At 41.4% G+C, this 24,286-nt stretch overlaps 1 protein-coding gene across 6 annotated transcripts in view; it reads right to left on the bottom strand.

Annotated features, from left to right (window-relative positions):
* The window catches only part of ESRRB (estrogen related receptor beta), a 124,963-nt gene that overhangs the window by 65,166 nt on the left and 35,511 nt on the right, over positions 1-24,286 (bottom strand). The window contains exon 2 of one of the 6 annotated variants that reach the window (XM_071745926.1): positions 11,488-11,549. The exons of 3 other annotated variants lie outside the window; for them this stretch is intronic. Coding sequence is in view for 2 of the 3 variants with exons in the window: in XM_071745920.1 (XP_071602021.1) it covers positions 18,438-18,487 (50 nt within the window). In the remaining variant the exon portion in view is untranslated. Of the gene's footprint in view, positions 1-11,487; positions 11,550-15,519; positions 15,676-18,437; positions 18,549-24,286 lie in introns of those variants that run through there. 2 more of the 6 variants (XM_071745923.1, XM_071745920.1) reach the window with 2 other exon arrangements.

The raw sequence follows: 24,286 nt of genomic DNA on the forward strand, positions 1-24,286 counted from the left end.
TTTCTTCTCAGAGTTCTTACCTTGTTACATATACGTTGTATTTTTCAAATTGCTTCACAGGCTCCTCACTATGGGGCTCTCATGTATCAAATACTGCACAACAAAGTACAACCCATTAATACCGTGTTTCCAAGTTGAAAATAATGTCTATTCCCCAGCTGCTATGCTGCGACAGGGTCTTCTTTCCTGGTCATAACATTGACTGAATGAGAACCATATTCTTAAGATCTTTGTTGCCCTCTGGCCTCTCTATCCCCATGCCCTCAGTAAACATGACTGCTTCATCTTCTCAATTCATCCAGATGACAGAATAAAAATTAATGTTTTTATTCAAATTAAGCACCAAGTATTTTCTCCTACATAGGTCAATATAATCACTGAAAATATACATGTAAAAAAGTACTGCTGTGGTTTATTAATACTAACAACCCATTCTGGTTTAAAGCTTTTGGCTTTGTATTTTATTTTACCTAGAATGCAGTTATTACTTCACAAAATGGAAAACTTTCTTTTTATCCACTTGGGTCACTGTAAAAATATATTAAAAATATGATTCATGGTGAATAAAAACCAACATGCATCCTCATCCAACAGAAGGACTTCACACTGCCACTCAAAACCGTATGCTCATTAAGGGATTGTTTCACTCATCCCATCTCTGAAACATAATGCAGCAGCTCTTCTGCAGTATACAGTAAGAGCTCAAGAAGTGAAATAAGAATTGTTTGTCCTGTTGAAACAAAGGATGGAAAATAAGGAACAATGTAAATGCCTGGGGCTGAAATTTAATCAGAACATCAATTTCTACCAAATAACCAATCTAATGCCACGATGGGTGCCAGGGACACAGAGACAACCTGGTGCCAGGTTGAAGTGCCAGCTCTAAGCAAAGAAATTTTCATCAGCAACACCAACTCTTGCCCTGTCTTCCACATTTGCTTGCTTGCCTCCTGCTCAGCAGTGCTAACCTGCAAGAATAGTCAGGACCACAATTTAGTGTATGTGTGAAATAAAGAGGAAGGAGAAAGGAAATGGTTTCCTCCTAACCATAGACTCCTCAAAAAAAAGTTTATCAAATAGAGCAGAAAGCGACTGCTTTGCTGATGTATTATTTTAAAGCCATTCCACAATATTTAATAGGCAGTCTCTTCTCATGTTGTCCTGGCCCTTTCTGTGATCCATCACATGCACTCAGCTTGGTCCATCTGTTTTGCCTGTCTTTCAGACATGCACCTTCTGTCCCCCATGCCATCCCTCACTTCAGTCAACCTACTGGCTGACACTGTCTCACAGCCAGTGCCTGTGACAGATCCCTTTGCAAGACTTATATCTACTGAGACCACTGGCAGAAAACAACTCACTAATGATGGGTGAGCTGTGCAATGAGAGACTCATGCTCTGTCTTTTATAAGATCTTTACAAAGCATAAATGAAATCACAGTCTATAAAATTGGACAGATTGTTTTTCTTTTTTCCAGTGCTGGCCTGCTGCTGGTCTGAGGGAAAGAGCAGAGCTAGCAAATTCTTAACCTTCTCTACTTTCTGATCACTGCCTTGGTGCCTTCTTCAATCATCCCTTTTCTTTCCTTATTCATGCCATGCTTCCCAGGGCAGTACTATGTTTCACTGCACCTCTTAATAGCAGGTAGCACACTGTAGACTGGGGGCACTAGGAACCATAGAATCATCAAGGTTGGAAAAGACCTCTAAGATCATTGAGTCCAACTGTCCACCCTATAACCCCTAATCACTAAACCATCCACTGTAGATCTTCATCTACCCTACCTTTGAACACCTCCAGGGATGGTGCCCCCACCACCTCCCTGGGCACCCTGTTCCAATGCTTCACCACTCTTTTCTGTGAAGAAGTTTTTCCTAATATCTAACCTGAACCTACCCTGGTGGAGCTTTACCCCATTTCCTCTTGTCCTAAGGAAGACCTGTTCCATTCATCCTGGGTGAACCTGCAAATCTGCTGCTTTGTGCCTCTTAACTCCTGAAGCTGCTTCCAAAAGCACAGCCAGATGCACTGGGAGACATATGTTAAACTGTGTGCATGGATGCTGCTGCAGGGGAGAGAATGAAAGGCAAGCTCTGGAGGTCACAGCAGTGGCTACTGCAGGCCACCATGGAGGAGCACGAACAGAGCCAGTAGGAGACAGCTTATCCGTGCTGTGCTTTGGTCGAGGCAGTAACCTCAGCCTCTCACTTTCATGAGTGCTAAATTCACACAAAAATGTTTTTTTTAAAACCCACCACAGGCGATTAAGCTGTGATCTAGATTAATTAGCTGCCATATTTCATTTTTAAAATCAGAACTGGCCTGTGCTGACACCAGGGAAACTTATAATATTTTTACTGGTACCTAACTGCCTCTGATTTTTGACACTGCCTGGAACTTAATGGTTGCTACTAGCTTCACTTACCCATGCCAGGCAGCTGTCTGCACCCACTGCTGGAAGCAATGCTGCTGTGCTCCTTGGGATGGGTATTAGGCTGAAGGTAAGGGACCAAGGATCTCCTAATGAAAGTGCTGACCCTGGTGCAACCTGCATGCCCCAAGTAGCATTGCTTCAGTGCTGAAAACAAAAGATTGATGAATTGTGTAATGTACTTTTACTGCTGCTAATTTTTCTGAGTGCTGCTGTTAGGTGTCTCCTGGAGGCTAACAGGCCCCTTTGGCCACAAAACAATATTTACTCCATTCCAGCAGCTGGGATGCTGGAGTCAAAAGATCTGTACTTGCTTCCTGAATGATAAGAAAACATCAGAATGCACATCATGGAAAGGACACATCTAATGAAGGTTCAGAATCACTGCTTGGAAACTTGGTTCACTCTCAACCTCCTCTTCCTGTGAAGATCTTCCACATCTAGACCTCCAGATGAAAATAGGAATTCTTTCAGGGTTTTTATATGTTCATTCAGCAAGCTCACACTCCTTTTTAGGTTGTTTTATGTACTACTTTTCCAGGAAAAGTCCTAACAGCACCCCCATGAAGATGAGGGGATGCTCTGAGACTCAGTTCAGCAAGAAGCACCTCCTGCAACCAGGATGGAGATACCCATGATCAATCTGGTACAAATGGACACACATAAGAAGTGTGTGAAAAGTGTACACATAAGGCATATAGGTGAAGTAGCAAAACCATTTACAGCCACAAGTAGAAAACAGATACCTTGCAACTCTCCATCAGATACCTTGCAACTCTCCGTATGTTCATTGGCATATAAAACGTTTACATGGAATATCAAGCTAAAACCCAGAACCTTCCTTTCCTTCCCCATGTCTCTGTATACCTGCTATGGCAAACACTGCACAAATGTAAAGAGCCACTGGAACAGGAACGACAGAGCAATGCCATCAGCCCATGAACTTAACAAGCAGAGAGGTTCTGCCATGTGCTGTTCTTTGTTTCCTCCCACTCAGCAGAAAGGGCTTCAGATAAAAATACAGGTTGTGAGAAAGTGAAACCATCTCATGCACCATGCTGGAAAGAGCCAACAAGGAGGCAACAGGTAAGCACCCTGCAATTCTACAACACAGTACAAAGACTTGAAATCATACTAATAGCAAGCAGCAGCCAGTAGAACAAACCAGAAAAATTGTTACACTTTGCTGGTGGTCCACAGTTCTCCTTTCTCAGGTCACTGTCAGCTTTTTCTCACAGACATATTCTGTAACTTCTCCGTCACAATGAAAAAGGTCAATTGAGTCTAACTTTCTCCACACCAAGCCAGTGCTGCTCTAACTTGCCCCAACTGAAGCACAGGACTCCACTCCCATTCCACTCCACAGGAATGTTTGATTTCTGCCTTCTCCGCTCCCTTGGAGCAGAAGAGCAGCACAGGCCTTCCACCAGCTGCTAATGTGCATCTTCCTTCTCTAGTTGCAGGGATGCTAAACACACTGTAATAAATCTCCTCATCCCAGGGGAACACTTCTCTTTCTTCAGGCCCCATGACATTATACAGAGCAGCTCTTTCCAATGTCAAAAGCTCCATTTCAAAGCTCCTCGCCCCAGTGAAATATCCTGCTGCCGTGCATCTCATCACCTCTCCCAACACGACCTGGTTTTCAGGTTCCCATAATGTGTGCAAGAAGCAGGAGCTGCTTTCAGCCAAGGACAGGAGCCCTGATAGGGCTGTCAGGTGGAAGGGACCTCAGCGTTTGGGCTTTACATATGTGCCTTTTTCTCACCTCACAAGGATGTTGCTGGCAACATTCACTTTGCAGCAGAGAAACAAAACAAAACAGCCTGCAGTACTGAAGGAAAGCCCATTTCTAGTCCAGTGACCATACAGTGCATACTGAATTATAGGCTGGGAGAAACACAAAGCAGTAGTTTTGCAAGGTTTGACCTTAATTTTTAAGCAAATTCTCATTCAGTTTTAGCAACAGAAACATGCATCAAAATCTTTCTTCCGTGCTATCCAAACCTTTCCTCCTCCGCTGTGATCTCTCCTTCTCCTAAAGCTGTTGTATTCAAATTCCAGCTTCCAGCAGGAAGAAATGGCTGCGTGTTTTCTGTGTATGTTCTGTAAGCTAAATGAGAAATAATAATTTCCTACCGTGCTTCTTCTGACAGAAACCTTAGTCACAAGGAAAGACACTGCTACAGTGACTGGATTGCTGTCCTCAGCTTTTCAGTCACCCTTGTTCTGTCACAGTCTGATCTCAAGCTCCATGACACAGGTTCTGCCCTTGCTTGTCTTTCCTCTAGCTCACTATCTCCAATCAAACAAAGTTCCAATGATCTTCAGTGGAAATATACTGGTAAAAATCCAGAACACTCTGAATCATCAACTCTCCTTTGGATCTCGTGTCTAGAGCAGTAGAGTGTTGCTTGGCATTGTTTTTCTTGCATTTCTTTGCAGCACTGGAGTTTTCAGGACAGCATAGAATCAGGTGGTGCTAAATTCAGATTTCTTACCCACAGGGGAATATCAAGGAGATTTTGCTTAAGCCACAATTTTTTACATTTGCCTTCCACTTTTTCTTGATTTTATCCATTGTCCTAAAGATGTTTCTCAGCTTGATGGCATTATATAGGTACCTTGAAAGAAGCTTGAAACCAGAGTCAGGTCTCTTCTTCCCAGCTATCTTGTTCTAGTCTTCGTTCTCCTTTGCACAGTTCTTCTTTCACTGGTTTCATCCTCATAAATTTGGCAAAGAACATTCTCATCTGGAGCTCTCTGGAATTCTCCACGTGCTGGAATGCTTCTTTAAAGTCCTGTTTTACTCACATCTGCTGTGTTTTTATCTCAATAATATTCTTTGCAACTTCAGCGAGTTCACACTTCACCACCTCTCACACCTCATTTGGCATTGTCCTCTGTGCATTTTATCAATGCATCAAACTGCTCCCCAATTACCACTAAGGTAGCCTTCTCCAACATACTCCAAATTATTCCCAAAGGGCTGAAAGAATCATCTCATGCATTAGAAGCATGAAACCTGAACTCTGAAAGAAGCAGCTAGTGATGTGAGGGACTAACTGCACCTGACAGTTTTATGGAAGGAAAATCACTGGTTTCTGCCCTTCCCATATAAAGCTTGAGCCCTTCCTTTTTTCCCCATGTCAGTATAATTTCTTATATTGGTTCCAGGTATATCTTCTTCTACTGTGATGTTGAGTTCAATGGCCTATTATTAATTTTGTGCCAGTTATACATGGCTGTATCCCATCTGATGTTCACAGTTACTTGTCACTAACACAAGTAAAAATGACAGCAGATTCACATCCAAAGTACTTTAGAAGACAGTTTTAAAATGCAAGTTCTCAAACACACTCAAAGCTTGTAGATGGCTTCTTCATCTTGTGGCTTCTGCTTGTCTAGTTTCCCATATAAATTCTTAACACCAGCCTCTTCCTTCAACAACAGTGACAGCATTTCATGCTTGTTGGTTGCTCTCAGAAGATAAGTAACCTGATATAAATTACCTATTGCAGCAAGTGAAACAGAACCTGTTAGTACAGCAGTTGGTCCTAGAAGGCAGCAAGTACTGACTACTTTATTACAGGCAGGTTTTCTATCACGGTAGAAGTCATTTCAATATGGCATCCTCTTCAAAGATTTTTCTCTGCCACTATTTAAGTTTTCTTCTCTGGTTCAGTAGTTCACATAATGAACAATGTTAAATCTTTACCCTAACTCTCACATTGGTGAGGTACCAAAGATACAATGAGACCACAGAGATGCATTTCTCCCAGAACAAACTAGAGACACTGATGATTGAGGACAGGGGTCAAAAAAATGGTGAACCCCAAATGAATGAATTTTCCCTGTTAAATCTGCAGTTAATTGTTACTCACTGATATTCATTTAAACTAACCCCCACAAACTAGCAGCTGACTAAGAAAGAGATAAAGAGGATACTTGAAACAAATACCTCTATGTATTCAACATATTGTGATGTGGACAAGCAATACTTTAGACTAAATGAGAAATTCCTGCATCTCTTGATGAGATGTTCTTGAACCAATTGTGAATTTAAGACAACGTACCTGCCATTCCTAACTGAGGCTGGAAGAGCTCAGTGATTCAGATCCCAATGACACAGTTATACTTCCAGCTGTCAATCACCTTCACAATTGAAATCAAGATAGACTTGATAGGGAACCAGGTAGGGGATAGTTCTCTTTCTCATAGGTTTACTGTAAATGTACCTAAAATTTCTGTGTGTCACCTTACTAGAAAGAGACTGACAAACTAGATAAGAGTTTTAAAACAGTGAAAACATCGGCTATACTCAAGTAGGAGGAAAGAAACGCAAGGGACACAACACGAGGGCATGAACTGAAACATAATAGAGTCTGTCACAAAACAAGGAAACACTTTTTCACACTGAGGGTGACAGAGCACTTGCACAGGCTGCCAAGAGAGGTTGTGGAGCCTTCCATCTGGAGATATTCAAGAGCCACTGGACATGGTTCTGGACAACGGGTGGCCCTGCTTGAGCAGGGAGGGCTGGACCAGATGACCTCCAGAGGTCCCTTCCAACCTCAACTATTCTGTGAAAAAGCAACAGATTGCTTCATTTAGGAAACAGCGTGCAAATACACAAAAGATGCATTCATAAAGACAATTAGGTATTTTTCAAAGACTGCATGAAACTCATATGGGAAACACTAAGGTTTCTCTTTCCTCATCAAGTGTCTTTACCACGAGATCTCCACAGACAATGGAAGCACTCTTCAGGCTATGTGGCGACAGCATCTAAACATATGTTACTAAGATGCAGAGAGGAGTGTGCGGGGTAGGACTTGTCAGGGATGAGAAGAGAGCCTCTCCGGAGGCTCCACGAGGTCCGTGTTTATACATGGAAACTTTTAATGCTGTAATGAGAGCACTGCCAAGATGCCCAGGAGAAACCCATGTGTACTTTTTAGAGGACAAAGTAATTTGAATGTTTCCAAAGAGCTGGCTTGTGAGAAGAAAGGTGCCATGGCTGCCCTCCAGACAGGCCCTGCAGCCCCTTTGGCAGAAGTGAGGTGCCCGGCGCACTGTCAGCAGAGCCCTGCAGATGGCTGCAGAGTTCTTCCTGCTCCTACCTGCGCTGGAGCAATGGGCAGTGGATGCAAAGCCCCTGGCCAGTCCCCCACTGAAGGAAGCAAAATGAGTTCTCCTTACAAAGGAATGATGCTTCTCTTTATGCTGCTTTTATTTCTACCCAAATCTAACAGCCAGTCACCAGCAGGCTGAGTATCACTGCCTTTAACCTCCCAGAGATCCTGCATTTGCAAGTTTTCCCACGACGACAGCTGAAAGACAGAGATGCAGAGGCTCTTAAGCATGACAGTGAACTCTTAAGGGAAGAGAATTTGTCACTGAAGACACTTTTCTTACCAAGACTCTGTAGTCCTAAGGAGCTTTTATGGACCAGATATTTGAAATGATCTATCCATTCCTCCTCTTGCCCACAGCAGCTATATTCTCTTCCTTCACCAGACCTCCACCTAACTGTGCTGAATGGCTGTCTGATGCAGACAGACAGCCTTCCTCCTACACCCCATGGCAGGCTCAAACACTGTCCCTAAAACAAGCCACCTTTGTCCACCAGTTTCCTTGAAGTCTTTAACTCTGCACTCTTTTTTAAAAAAATTGAGATTTCCATCACCCTGGCCCCCCCATTCCTCTGAAGCCATGTCTCCTCCTTATTTCTCCCTCTCTACAGCCTATTTATGTAGGGACAGCATCAGGTTTTGCATCACAAAATTTTGGGTGCAAATTCTTCCTCTGTCTCAAGGGGATCATGAATTTTGCTGTGCCCAACTTCTATCAGTTATATGTTCTGAGCACAGCCTCTCATCAGGCTATGGACAGATACCCACCACATGCACACCGATACTCAATCTGGCGCCCGAGTCACATCGTCTTCTTTGAAAATCCCAGCTGCAGTAAGGTAGCATGAACTGTCCCTTTATGTTATATATTTACCTAGTTCCTTTCAATCTACACATTTGAATCAAATAAATTATCTCCTAAGAAGGAGTAGAGAACTTATAATAGACACAAGCTGCGCAATCTCTTTTAATCCATCCAATATTAGACTCGTTAGTCATCAGGATAACAATCCTATTTGCAAAATCAGCTACCTTTATCAGATAACCAACAGGACCTACTACAATATCTATTAGTCCAACAACATCCCCACCAAGATATATAACCGCTTCTGTACAAAAACCTCTCTTCTAATCCTTCTTAAACTCAACAAGACTGATTGGTTTTTATTATTCATGAATTAATTTTTAACTCCTGGTCCAACAGGGGAATTGAATCTGTAATATTTTGCAGAGACTGAGGCAAAGTAACTATGTTGAAAAAGCAGATCAGCCAAAAGCAGATATTTTTCTTCTTCCAAAAGGCAATCAAAAAGGCAGAGAGGGATGCATCTATTTTTCCCTGAACACCTGAGGCGAAAATTCTAAGAAAATTTAGTGTATTAAAACATGTATAAATACTACATCACTGTACTGTGAGAACTTTTGCTTTTTGTTTCATAATCATGTTATTTAAAACAGCTGTGGAATTAAGTTTGTTCCTATTTTTAAAAATAGCTCCATGTCAGAATAGGAACTGAGGTGTGGAAATTTTGAGAGAGAACATTCATATTATTAGAGAAGTAATGATTAAGGCTTACAGTTTCTTCTGCAATGATAGTCCCCTAGCTGTAATTGCTAGAAGAAAATTAATCACTGTTTTAAAGTAAAAAACACTTCTGAAAAAAATAAAGAGAATGGTCAGAAGCACTACAGATGTTGAAATAAAAAAAAAATCTAAGTATCTCATCATCAAATAACTTCCTAAGAAAGAGGATGCACACTATATTTTGTGCCTTCTAAAATCAAAATCATATGAAAAAGAAATACAAGTTTCCAAAATAACAGAAATTAAACAAAAAAGAAGAAAGAAATCCCAAACCACTGACTTTTCTGGCTATGGCACATGAGCCCAGCTTTATCTGGACAATGTTACATCTGGATCTATGTTCCGTACACAGTTTTTCAAATTCCTCTCCGATGCTTTATATAAAGAAAATTTCTGCTTATCTTCAAAAACCACAAATTCGGATATGCATTGATTTATAAATAGAAAATTTAACTGCATTAGCACCTAACCCTATATAACCCATAATTATATTTTTTCCATGAGAAACAGAATTATTCTTTTTTAAGCATAAATGTTACATATGTAACATACAGCATTCTACATTTATAGAACACTTTCTATGCAAGGCTATAAGCAAATTCACAAACTTTAATTAACAAATACTTGCAAGAACCTTCTAATGGAGACAGACATACTTATCCTTATTTTTTAATACCTTTATACCTGTATGTGCACAGAAATCTGCAACTATATTCATAAAGGATTGCATATGTGTACAGAGAGACATTATATGGATAACTGTTTCATTGAAACAGTACAATACGCACTATTAAATGAACATGTGGCTATATAAAAATTTTATATATTTCACATAGATGTGTGTTCTGTTACAGTATGCACACATGTATTTAAAGTGTGTGCTCATACACCCCGATACGCATCCATACACATACTTACAGATCTCTGTATGCAAGAAAACTGTTTCTCTTGTGCTTCGACTCATTCTAATCTTTACAGTGTGCTTGGTGCCACTATGCAACTTGTATCAATTACACTGAAGGAGAAGTGACTAGCATGTCTATCTAAAGTAAATAAATAGGGACACATGATACACTTAACCATCATTTTCAAAAGGTCAGATTTGCTACAATCTATTAAGGCAAAATGAACCTACAAGAAGTCAAGTCACCACTCTTCACAAAGCCCAAGCGCTGAAATTCAAGTTCCAGTGTAAGTAACAGTGTGGCTTTGAACGTGAGCCTGGACTGTATCAGAGAGATGTGGCCCCATCCCTGCCCCAGCCCCTGGGTTGGGCTGCACTGCAGGCTGCACATCAGCGCTTGGATGTCGCTGCTTAATACAGTCAGGTGCACGGAGAACCCTGATCCAGCCAGACAGCTTTGCACTACCCATGAATCTGATAACAAATATTGCCTACTAAAGAGTGTCAGGTAATAGGCACCAGCGGTTTTAGTTTCATAGGAGAATGTTTTCAGTATCTCCCTGTACCATTACTCTCTTAGTTGACAAAAATAATCAAAACCCCTCATCAACAGAAATATAAAAACTAGGAAGAAACTGAATTAAAAGACTCAGAGATAAAAGTATCAGCAACATCATGTATGTCTGAAAAGAAGCTGAAGAAGGACTGAACTTCTGTGTTTTAAAAAATTAAATCACTCTTATTCCTCTACAGCACTTTCTGAACTGTTAAAACCATATAGCAAAAACATGCCATACATAGTCCAGAAACAAAAATAAAGCAACCGTAACTCCTAAAAATTGCTGTATACATCAAAGATTATTTTACAAATTAAAAAGCAAAGTATATGAAGAAAATGTACATGCTAAAAATGCGCATTGGCTAATTCTGGAGATGTGTACAAAAGAAAAAAAAAAATTAAAACAAACCAGTGACATGCTATGTTCTCCACTGCTATGTTGCCATGTGTGAAAAACTCATCTAGGTAATATCTTAAATCAGGAAACAAATGATACGTTTGAGAACTAGAAACTTGACAGATCAACTGAATTAAAAAAGAAAAAAAAAAAAAAAAAAGATTTTAGAAAAATAAAACCTTTGAAGAAAAATTCTTTAACGTCCTTCTTTTCAGCTGTTTAATTTTAATATATAAAATGGTGTAAATCTCAGTGAGAAATTTGGTTTGCAAGTGTTCATGTCGGCACATTTTAAAAAGAAGTACTTGTGGCAACTGATGGAAAATCTTATTTCTGTCTTATTTTCATCCAAGTGCTTACACATACTTAAAATTGTCTCCATATGCAAAACTGTAACAGAAGAATTGAACACTTTAAAAAATCTGTTCTTTTGACCTTTCTGTTGAGTAAAAGGACATCAAGACAATACACTCACCAGCATTGTTCACACTGACGGCTCCATCACCGGAGATTGCGGGCCATTATTACTAAAGGGAACTTTAAAGTGCCAGGAGAAAAGGGGGAAAAATTAGAAAATAATACTTCTAAACACGCTGTATGTACAAAAAGCCCTTCAGAACAGTAGATGCAGAGCAACAAAAAAACCTTGTCTAAAAACAGCTGCAATACAACACAGACAATCAATTAAAAACAAAAGGTGCTATGAGAAATTGTCTCCTATTATGCAGGATACTCCAGACTGGAGGTACCACTTCCATCACTTGCATTATAGGCTATTCTAACTTAAGAAAAATATAGGACCCTTAAAATACATGGTAAATGCAACATAATTTCCAGGAATGGGAAAGGAAAATCTAGACTGAGGGAAGGTGTTCTCACCAAAGGCTCTTAACCTAACAAGAAGAAACTAGAATAGGCTTCCTTTTCTTTCCACACCTTCAACAGGGTGCAATATTTGTGAGATGTCCTTACAATCATGACAAAAAATTGTATGAAAATAGCCACCTCCCTCTAAATTTGACTTATTTCCATTCACATACACAAAAATGCAAGAATAAATAAAACTCAGAACAGTCCTATCACAAATCTTATTGCAATTTAAATCTGATCTTGAAAACAAAGAAGAAAACAAATAAGAGACAATATTCATATAAAAAAGCAAAGTAGCCCTCTTTGCTTCCTATGCATACATAAGTTTGGGACTTTATGAACAGATTTGTTGTTGATCACTAAATCGTCAAGGATCGGGAATATCCTTTGTAGGACAACAAAGTCATCCTAAGGGTGACGAGACCGAGATTTGCCAGGATCCCACAAAATGAATAGTATTTCTTACATATTTATTTCTCCACGATTCAGAAAGAGAGTACAAGAAAATTCCAGCTCAGCAGGGACACAGAGCCATCGCAGGTTGTGTGATAACAGCTTGCCACCTGCTTTTCACAAGTTGTCTTTGCGAAGTGCAAGGGGCACTGAATGGTAACGTTGCCTGTGGTGATAGGAATGCACTGAACAGCTCAGTATGCATAAGCACTTACTGGTACACAGTGCTCTTCACAAAGGGCATTGCAGAATGCTTTCCAGACTGTGTCAGAAGTGCTAGGAGAGGAAATATTAGTGTGTGTGTTGCAGGAGCAACATGAGCACTTGCTATCACAATAAAAGAAGGTATAAGCAAATATGAGTATGATGCTTCTCATAGAAAAAAAACCAAACAAGCAACCAACCAAAAAAAAAAACCCAACAACCAACCAACAAAAAAAAAAAAAAAAAAAAAAACCAAAAAAATTTTAAAAGCAAAAATTAAAAAAATGGAGAGGGGAAGACTCAAAAAACCCAAAAAAGACAGGAAACTTAGCAGCAGTTTGTCAGCTAGGAGGAGTATTTCTTTGCAAGAACAGCAAGGGTTAATAGTGGCACACAAGCTCCAGTCCAGTCAAGATAGGGTCAAATGATGTGCAGTGAAAGTTTCAAGTCCTCAATCCCCCAGAGCTTGTTTGCTAATTACATTTGCAATTACAAACATGACAAATATATTATTATACAGTGAGTTCCACCTTGAGCAGGCATGCTTCTCCTCACGGACAGTCCCTGCCAGCAGCCAGATTCTCAAGCACTGGAAGAATCAAAGTGCATCGTGCTCCAGCTGCAAGGATCATTTTGTGCATCTCTATTGCTCTGAAGAGATAGGGCAAAGCTTTAGAGAGAGGCTGTACAGCAAGGATGCAAACAAATGCAGAGAATAAATGACTACAGTTTAATTCATAAGAAGTAAAACTCACCAGGTTCATAGCTATTAGTAATAAATAATAGTAAATTATGTTTTGTTCCCTATGACAGGCACAAAGCACTTACACATGAAAGCTACACAGAGATGACTGTGTTTTCAATTCAAATGCAACTGAAGAAGACAAAAAAACTGGGGAGACAACTGGCAAGACAAAAAGAAATCAAGATTTTCCTGTTTTTGTCAAGGTCACCAAAGCCAAGTACCACCAATATCTGCTTTGCTAAGTCCTTTCACTAAAAAATTATCTGATTCATAGTTTGCCCTGGAAACTCTGATCTTTCCTTCCCCCCTCAACTCCCCATTTTCCATAGCAGTATTACCTAGGAACCTCGCTGCTGAGTACTGGACAGATGCTAAATATACTTGCTCAGACTAAAAATTCTGTTGTGCTCCCTGGCTGTAAAGTTGCCATCAGTAGCAAGACAAATAACAAGAACAAATAACAAGTCTGACTGGAAAGAATTACCATCTATGAAATCTACATGGGAACTGTTCACGCACAACACTAGCTGCTGTTGTGTGATCCCCGACTCCTGAATCAAGGACCATAAGCTAGATGTTGGGGAAAGGATTTCGGCTTTTATAGTCAACCTTCTATAGTCAAGAAAAAGATGTGTCACCATCTTTTTCTACTTTTACCATTTATTTCCTTAATTAAGTATCTCGGACATTTTATACTCTTTGGAGAAATTCTATCATGTTCTCAACAAAATGTAGAAAGTTCATATAGTTTCAGGTTTAAACCTTTTACTTTCTCCCTTCTTCTGTTCCCTAAGAGAGTCTGTATCCTTTGAGCCCTTGAAAATTTGGTAAAGAAACCCATCGACACAATGCACAAAACTTCTTAATGAACTAAAATTACTTGGAAGAATACAGGTGTCTTCAAACGATATTAAATTCAGAGCAGTAGTAACAGCACAGAAACTGGGCTGTGGAATGATGGTGGAAAGGACATGGAGACTAGAGCAATGTTCACTTCAGGAGGAAGAAAACGGGATGTAAAATTTTGGACACAGCAACTTTCTCTTGATTCTGTCTCTCCAAAGTCTTTCCCCTCTCAGGCTAAATGCAATAATTATTGATAACTTCACATCAATACAGTGAAAAAAATCCTATTTTAAAAATATATCGATCTTTCCATATTTCTCAATAATTGATAATGATTAACTCATCTTTACTTTTACAAGTGGAACTAGAAGAGGGAAAAGTTAATACAAATCCTTTAAATGTACAAATTCCCTCATCAGCCTCATGCTCAACAAGCTTAGCGTACCAAGACCCCATTCTACAACGGGAACCTGGTCAGAAACCTGATAACTAGGCCATTTCCCTTAAAGAGGTTTTTCAATTTATTCTGTCAATAAAACAAACAACTCCCCTCTCCATTCTTCCCAATTAACAACTCCTTCCTATCCCAGACTTTCAGAGATACTCAGAGCAGACAGTTGCATTCAGCTCCTCTGACTCAGATTTCCTCCCATTCACGGAATATGGAGATTTCCAGTAACCTCTGAAATCAAGTCACATTTCCTCAGTCTGTGCTTTAGAGTCAGGGGCAACACTTTGTAAATTCTCTGCTGCTGGGTCCGGAATTTGCTCCTTCATTGGCTTAAAACTCCAAAGTTATACCTTTCCATCTCTCTATCATGGGTATCACTTATTCCTTTCAACTTTTTCCCTCTGTTCTTGAAATAATTTTCATTTTTATTAGATCAATGACTCATGTGTCTGTCTTGTACATCAGAGGAAACAGTGTAAGAGACATAGCATCTGGCAGGATGCCCTCATTTGCCAATGATTTTTATTTTCCCTTCACGATGGTTTCTTGGTCAGTTTCTGTCTGTCAGGTAGAATATTAATTAGAAACAAAAATGGTAATTTTGTAGTCCTATCAATATTTCTAGTGGCAACTATAACTAGGCAAAAAAAAATTCCATGGGAGGTGGAAAACTAAAAATGCCATATTTCACTCACCTCTGAAAGTGTTAGGTTTGCATACAAGAGAGACACACCACCAATATTCAGTATATGTATGTGCATATACCTACGTGTTAATCCTTGTAGATTCACACTTGTGTTCTTGTGTTAATACAATCACATCTTTTATATTTCAGAGTGTCCATGTGTGGTGTCTGTACACGCATTCCCTTCCCGCTGCACTGCAGACAGACATTGTCAGTACAGTGTAACTAATGTATTCTCGCCATATGCCCTCACCTGAGAAACAAGCTGCAGGTACAAATCATTGTCTTTAGTTTCCCAATTCAAACTCATACAAAAGCTTCTTCCTTGGAGCTGCATCACTTACTCCAGGAATAATCCTCCCAGGGCTCAGTACCCAAAGGTAGTAAGCAGTTTCTAAAGAGGTGATTCCTACACAAGAAACAAAATACATATGCTGCCTTAGGAAGCATGCACAGAGGGTCAAAATTAATATTTTCTTACTCTCCCTGAAAGATCCCTCACCAAGGGGAACCATACAACCCGCTGACCAGAACTTCCGCAGGTTCCTGGTGTAATCACTCAGATCAACACAACCAGGCAAAGGAAAGGGAACTTTCACTGCTTGAGGAGGACAAATGCAAAACCTGAAAAGTGCAACTAGGGACACTAAATTCCTTTGCTTGGTTTTTGTTGAGACCTTCCTTGGGTCTGATTGTTACAAAAAACAAGTTTCCTTAAACTCCAAGGTGAAAGGAGTCACTTCTGTGCCTTATTTATTCTCTCTCTCTTTCAATAATTATGGTGAAACACAGTTTCCAGGTAACTGTATGGATCACATATTGAGTGACCACATCCACTTTCCCTCCTGCATTCTACTCTTCCGCCTATGTTTTCCTGCGGCTTAACAATCAACTAAACAAAACGAGGCAGTTTGCAATGTTTTAAGTCACTCCTAATTTAAAGCGCAAATTGACACAAATTGCTCTCCACATAATTCTAAGCAGTATTATTTTTCTTTTAAAAAAGGAAAATTACTATCAAAGTCTTTTCAGTGGCTAGCAGACAGAAGAGTAAATCAGTACAGTAAAGATAATATTGCTCACACAGCTAGGTAGTGACACAGGCACAAATGAAATACCTGTATTTACATTATATGTTCACAATACAATTGTGCTACAGTGGGAGAAAAAAATGACTAAAGGGATATACATTGGGCCAACTTTTATCCTCAGCTACAGGAATGCTATCTGAAATCTAACCTTAACAAAAGCAGAATGTAAATCAAACCAGCATCTGACACATTGCATATACACCTTGAAATATACTGTATTTTTAAGGCTTCTCACATCTTTTCTTTCCCTCAATAACTTTTACCAGGCTTAGTCACACTTCCCTGCTTTGGTGTATTCCTCTAAATTAAAAATAAAATTTAAAATATATTAAAAAATATTAGTTGAGATATTTTAAATTATGTCTCTCTCTCTTTCCCCGTCATCATTACAGAGAAGGTTAGTTGGCACACAAAACCAAGCCAAGCACTTCTGTAAACCAAGAGCTCTCTAACAGTTTCTCATCTCAAAAAGCAGCACTCTCTCTACTATAAAGCCAAAGGGGCTCAGTGGCACTTGTCTCCGTGCCACCTTCATCTATCTACTCAGCGGCGAAAGAGTTGTGAATACAGGTGAGGTGCACTTGACTGAGAGCTGACTGCTAGCCCACAGAAAAGTACAATGGGTGAACAGTAATACAATATAGAGATCACTTATTTTCTTAGTTCCACTTCTCAATTTCAAAAAGTATAAAGAAAAAAAAAAAAAAAAGCAAAACAAAAAGAAAAACTTGAGACAATATAGTAAGTGATTATGATCTAGCTTTTGATTGTGTGATTGTGGCATTCTGTACTTTTTTCAAATGAAGGTAAATGCACTTTTTTTCCCATTGCTTTAATATTAAGAGACTCCCAGCAGAATAAAGAATACATTTCCCTCAAGAAACTGTTTATTTATTTTTAATTCAAAATGGAGCAGCCACAAGTGAAGTACCAGTGGGGAAAAGAAAATCACATGGGCTAGATTATTAATTTCTATTAACAATACTAAGTCTCATTTTAATGAAACCGCTGGAAGCAAGGGATTAAAGGGAGAAGAAATGAATGTAAGGACAGATGGAATATCAGGAAACAAGAGACACACAGATAAAACACTGCTCTAATGAGGAAAGAGGGGTAAGTATCATTGTGAGGTTTTGTTTGGTTGTTTTAATATTACTAAATACAACGCATTCTTAAAACAAAAGCAATGAAACAGACAAAATTACTTCACTCGCACCTCTGATGACACCACGGAACCTGTGTAAGTGACACGCGGATTAACATGCAAACACACAAAAAGGGACTCTGCTCAGGGTGAGATTTATTGGAGAGGAGAAACTCATTTAAAATTAATTGCTTCAGCCAGCTGGATGCAAACGCTGAGAAGATTTTGCCTTGTTTCCTAAGTTCCCCAAAAGGATCAAAGCAAACTTGAAATGCTAAAGTGATTTTAAGCACAGCATTACCAGGCACAGCCCACTTCGGAATACAAAGAGCAGTAGCAGGTGCTTAGGTGTCAGCCACCGGTCCCAGCTCGGGATGTCTGCTCTCCAGCCCTCTGACTCACTCCCTCTTTCCCCGGTCAGGCTACGCAAACAGTAAGCTGTGGGAAACTAAATTTCCATAGGGCACTTTAGGTGAAAAACGCAGTTTTAAAATAAAAGACAATGCTTTAATGGGTCGTCTTCGTGTAATTTTATACGCACATCTCTTGATAGCCACCTAGTAATTCATCTAATTCAACTAATCCTAGCACAGACGGAAAGTAAAACTGCGCAGAAAGGACTGCCAGTGCTCACAGTTAGCTGCCTGTTCCTAGGAGATGAAGCATTAGAGGGAGAAGTTAAACGTCAAAAAAGAAACAGACCAACACACCGCCCCCGCGAAGCGCTGCTCCGCTGCCGCTGCCGCACCTGCCCTCGCAGAGGTACGCATCGCCCTGCTCAGACAGACCCGGCACATGCGGTGCTCCGCGGGGGCGGGCGCAGGCGGCTCTGCGGCAGGGACGCAGCAGGGTCGCTGCCCCGTCCCACCCGCAGCGGGACGCAGCGCCGGTCCCAGCCCGCCCCCGGCCCGCCCGGTCCCGACACGGCACACTCACTGGTTGTGGTAGCCGAGCGGGTCGGAGATGCAGAGCTCGGAAATGTCCATCAGTCCAGTTTGAGCATTCCCGGTTGGAGGAGAAAATTATATATATATATATTTATACACACTAAAAAAAAAAAAAAAAAGGAAAGGAAAGTAAAGGGAAGGAAGGAAGGAAGAAAGAATGAGCGAAAGAAAGAAAGGGGAAAAAAAAGAAAAAGAAAAAAAAAAAAAAAAAAAAAAAAAAAAGGAAAGAAAAAACGAGAGAAAAACTAAACTGCAGCGGGCAAGGAGGGCGGGGAGCACCGGGAAGAGGAGCCGGCCCGAGCCCGGCGGCGGGAGGCAGCGCCGCGCCGCTCCGCACCCGCGTGCGGACACACTGAGGGCGGCGGGAGGCGGGCGGCGGGCGGCGCGCAGGACGCGGCCACAGGGGGCTTCGCCGCCCCGAGCCCCGCTGTAGCTTTAACGCCGGGAGACGGATGAAGACGGGCGGGCGGCTATTGGCTCCCGCGCGGGGGCTGGGCTTGGAGCGCGGCTGGGGGAGGCACGGCCGGGGGGGCCACCGGACCCGGCACCGCAGCGCAGCCCCGGACCCGGCGGGCGTCGTGTTCCCCCGGGACAAGCGGCCGGGCGACGCGGGCAGGGGCCGTAGGAGTTGGGGCCCCGCGGGGTGGAGTGCGGGCCGCAGGCACTGGTGGCCCTGGCACCGAAGCTGGGGCGCCGAGGCCGCCGGCAGCGCGGGTCACACGAAATCGCAGCTGCAGCCTGGTCCCACCACGGCAATGTTCGCGGCGGCAGCGCACGATCCCCTTCCCTCTCACCTACTCATCTGTCTCTCGTGGGCATCGGCTGTAGACCTTAGGGTTAAGCAAGACCCTGAGGTGAAGGGTGTCTGTTTACATCTGCTCGAGGGGCTCGGGCATGCCACACGCACAGCCCGCTGCAGCAGCGTGCCTCTTGGAAGGAACACGCGTGTCCCAGGCACAGTTACACGCAAACACGACTCCACATACATGCGTTCTGCGCACATGCACAGGCCCAGGTCCCACACTGACACGGTCTGGTCACTACCCTCAGGCATCTGCTTTCTTGTACACACAGACAAACTCTTAGTACACACACCAAAGAGCGCCCAAGTCCAATTTCAAAGCAGTGCAATTCAGATGTCACTTCAATTAATCCTATGAAACCACACTGGAATAAATCCTGGCACACGGGATCAGAATCAGACATCCAGGCTAATAGTGCGCATTCCCAGGCACAAACAGCACAGATACAGACCCTCGGAAATCTTCAGGAAAATCAAAAACCGGCACACACAGCTAGCCTCACGAAAGGCACGTTTTCAAAGCTCCACATGCATGCTGGCTGGCATTAGAGTCCATGTGCTTTCACAGTTCTCTCACACATTTTCACACTTTCACAATTCTAGTGAATGTTTGCAGCAATGTACCAATATCTATGAGGATCCCTCTCCATATAAGCATGCGAGCCCCTCAGGCACATGCCTAGCACAGTCTAGCACTGAAAGCCTGACTCACACAGAGGTGCCCCACAAAATCTGTCTGTCCCTTGTGACCTACTCTCCCCATCTTCCAAACCACACCCATGCAAATGTGACTTGTCTCTCTCCTATGCTTATACTTCATGTTTAGATATCCACTGCTCAAATATATAAAAATATCCTTAACAGGTAACCAGGCATTTTTTAAATGGAAAATACACACAAACACACCTGGATAAAAGCTTCATTCTCTTATGCCAGGGAAATGAAAAAAAGTAGGAGCTAAGAAAATATTTCTCAATATAAAACCCAGAATCTAATTTGAGGCAAAAGCATATAGCACCAGTAGAAGCAAAGGGCAGACTAGAGCTATTCAGATGAGGGTAATCCAGCACAGAAGAAAATGCATTGTGGGTAGCACTATAAACATGGCAATAAACACTGACTAAATCAGGCTAAAACTTTTCAATCAGTATTTGTAGAAACTCAACAATATTCAAAAAAGATGAATGGCCAAGTGTAAGCGGTCCTTGCTTTCTTGAAGTCTATCAGTGCAACTTCTTCACTACCTCCCCTACAAAGATCTTAACTAATACCATATAAACTAATGATATGCTCTAGCACGTGCCCAGGCCAAGTGGGGTCAAGGTGTGTGATTCAAATCAGCTATCCTTAAGAAAAGACAGCCTAAGAATGTCAAAATAGAGGTCTTTTATGGAGAAAGGTACATATGAAGATGGCACAGTAAAACAGACTCACCCTAAGCCTTAGAGTACTGGAGCATCTGATTACCTGAATGTTACAAGTGACACAAATCAGTTTTTAAATCTTGCCAAGAAGCAGAATTAATACCAATGGAACTTACACACCTACCTTTTCACACCTAAGTGACATATGCCAGGAGAAACTCTAAGATGCTTCAAAAGAGACAGAAGACAAAAGCTTTAGTAGAGCACTAGCATTCGTAGGGCCCAAGATTGTAAGTAAGGAATCTCAAAAACCGCATTGGGGAACACCTGACCCAAATAGAGACAAAACGGACAAAACCAGCACCAGGATGTTTCCAACAATAGTTAAAGAGCAGTCAGAGTGCTTGCAGTGAGCTGATTTTAATGGAAAACAATTTTCTGGAGAAAGAGGTACTCTAGCTGGACCATGACTGTGCAGGGATTAGCTCTGGTGTGGAATCTCACTGAATGGGAGACCAGGATAGGAATGATCTGGCAGGGGCAGGCAGGCCCTGCTTTCCCAATAGCTGATGCTTTAATTTTGCACTTTAACTTTTATCCAGGCCGAGGTGAAGCAAGCAGGGAACCATGTGATTGCCTGGCACAAGGTCCACAGGGCTGAATTAACTGATATAGCCAGTACAATGGTAGTTTTGTACTCTGGAAATGGGCTGCTGCTGACAGAGGACTGCTTGGGTAAGGTGGGTATTTACAGAGTGGTGCAGAAATGTAGCATTAATCCCTTCTGACCCGGTGCAAATGGACAAATGGAGCTTTCCCTGTGCAGAGCCCTGGCTCTTCCTTCCTGAGAAGGATAAAATGGAATAACCTCTGCTGACTGGGCCTGATCTGCCAACCTGAGCTCACCAAGAAAGAGGACAAGAGTCCTGCAGGCTTTAGGAGGTTTCACCTTCTTCTGCAAACATCTCTGCACACAGTGCTTGCTGTGTGCTGTTCTCACAGATTTAGCCAATTTATCTTTCCCTCAAAGAATAAAGAAGGAAACACTGATCTTCAGCATGACCCCCCTTCTGATACGTGTGGTTTTTTTAAAAGTACCAGGATGAGGTTAGAAAGGACTGTAAGATTAAGGTAGCACATCTGGAAGCCAAAACCATCAGTTTGGGTAAATATAAGGCAGAACTGCACAGGCAACAGCAGTATTAGGTTGCGCTGGGAGCACAGCTTTACTTTCCTGACTGAATCCTGTCCTGGAACTTCTGCTTTCTCCCTGCAGGAAAGGTGAGAAGAGTCCTGGCCTCTCAGTCTGTGGCCTCTGAGCAGAGCATACCCACAGGTGCTCCAGTAAGTGCTACCTGTTGGCCTGACTTTCATAAGGCATCCTCTGGCTTTTTAGGTCACCAGGTCTCCTCACACCTGGTCCAAATGCAGAGCAATGATTTTGCATTAATGTTAGCCTCAGACAGAGAACAATCAGAGTTCTATAGGTAGTATCAGTTGTTTGAGATATGCAATCCCCCTCCCCAGAAAGAAAGCAAGAATTGCAAAGATGGCTCTCTGCTTTACTCACTCTTCCAAGAGATGACGAATAGAGACTTACTTTGGAGACTTTCCCTCATCCTCAAATGACTAATCTGGTTTTGATAGATTAATTTTTTTTACTTTTTTTCTGTTTGTTTTTTGTTTGTTGTTTGTTGTTTTTTTGACTTGTATCATGGAATAATGATCGACTTTCCAGCAGGCTGACTGATTGACTGACAGAAATTTCATTTGGTCTAATATAGAAGTAACCTGGAAATCATGCCAAAGAAACTTGATTTCACTTGCTGATAAGGCTAGATTTTTTCTGAGTAAGTAGAGGGAGGGATCTAGTTACTTTTGGGGGTTTAGGACTTTCTTTCCTTTCATGAAGGCCCTATTATTATAGTCTCAAAAGTAAGTCAGTGAAGTGGTATCTGCATGGGGCAAAAAACATACACAGTAATTAAGAGACCTAAGTTGGGCAGAAGGGACTTGTGTATATACATTCTTATTCTGTCTGTTAGGGAACAAGGTGTTCAATCTCAAAGCTCTCAAAAAGAGAGCTTTCCCAGTCCCTGTCTCATTTAAGGAAACACACAGTTACAGAGGCTTTATTTTAATGAAGTTGGAAGACAACCCTTTCACACTTTTGAGGTTAATAGTACTGCTTGAGCTTCACACAAGTAGCTGCATTGCATGTCCTGATAATCTCTTTGATCTGCAGGGGTAGTATCCCTGCAGAGAAACTTGGGTCCCCTCAGCACTGGTCCCTGATTGCTGGTAGGCTTTTTGCCACTCACACATGTAATCCTTTCCACACTAAATCCCAGTTACATACTCTATCCACGAGGACAAAACAGCCTTCTTTATTCTGGTCTTTATTCTGCTTTCCCTTACTACCTCCAGTTTGATCTCCCCACCAAAGTCTTGTTTTCTACTAAACTCAAATAGATTTTTTTTCCCCCCCAAAAAAGCTAATTGGCCTTATGAACAACATATGTTCTTCTAAGAGCTATCACTGTTATCACTGTTGAAGCTTACCATCTATTTAAGTAGGAAATAGTTTTCATATTGTCATTTTTAAATCACTGCCCATTTGAATATCTGTAGACATAGTTCCCTAGTCTTTAAAACATCTGTGTTGTAATTCTCAACCTATAGACTGACAAATCATTCCATAAAGAGGTTATCTGGCTTGGCCCAGATCAGTCTGAACAAATCTGTAGCAGAGCAAGAGTCGGAATAAAAGTGTCTTAAGCATTATTCTCCTGCATTGTCTGTCCCAAAACCATGACCTTTCATCAAGTTTTGTGCTTGGATACAACAGTGTTAGGAGCCCTGAGATAAGGCACAGTCCCTACATTGCCAATGAAAAAAAAAGACTTTATTTTAATAACCTCTATTTTTGTAGAGCAAATGCTGTTTTGTGGCCTTCTATACCTGGCTTGTGTCTTTGCAGTGTTAGTAGCAGGACTCTATTTCCAAAGCATAACATGTTCCTGCTGGTATCTTAGATGAAAGTACACAAGCAGACACACAAGCACACACAAAGCCAAGCCCGCCAAAGCCAGACTAACTTCTAGAATTCAAAACAGAGCATCAGAGTAAGAGGCAGGTACCAAATATTCTTCCAAATCAAAAAGATGATGGGAAGATAAATGCTGTTTTCCAGATTCTGGAAGAGTTCGTAGTAAGAAGCATAAAGAGAGGCGGGAGGGAAATCATATGTATGTAATTATGCCTTCTGCTCTCTCTTGCAACATCAGTTAGCTGGGGTATTTAACAAGAACTTCTATCCTTGCCCAGAAATATTGCAGCGTATCTGCTTTCATGTTTTGTCAACCGACATCTTAGTCATTCTGTGCTCTTTTTTAACTCTTGTTTAACTAAGCAAGCAGAAACCTTCCTCAGAAAAGCCAGTTGCAGGGCATGCCTGCTCATTCCTCTACTTTTGGGAGACAATTTGCTGTTTCTGTCTCCAAGCCCATGCATTCTCATCACTTCATAATCCCGGTAGTCAGTACAAGTTTACTCACTTAACTGAGCAAAAGAAATAACTGTCTTGTCAAGGGAAATAGCAGTTACTTACTGTTATACTGCAAGCAAAAAATTAAAACATATTTGGTATGTTCACTGATAATGCCAAGTGCC

Source organism: Heliangelus exortis, chromosome 5, assembly GCF_036169615.1.
Source record: "Heliangelus exortis chromosome 5, bHelExo1.hap1, whole genome shotgun sequence".
Classification (NCBI taxonomy): Eukaryota; Metazoa; Chordata; class Aves; order Apodiformes; family Trochilidae; genus Heliangelus; species Heliangelus exortis.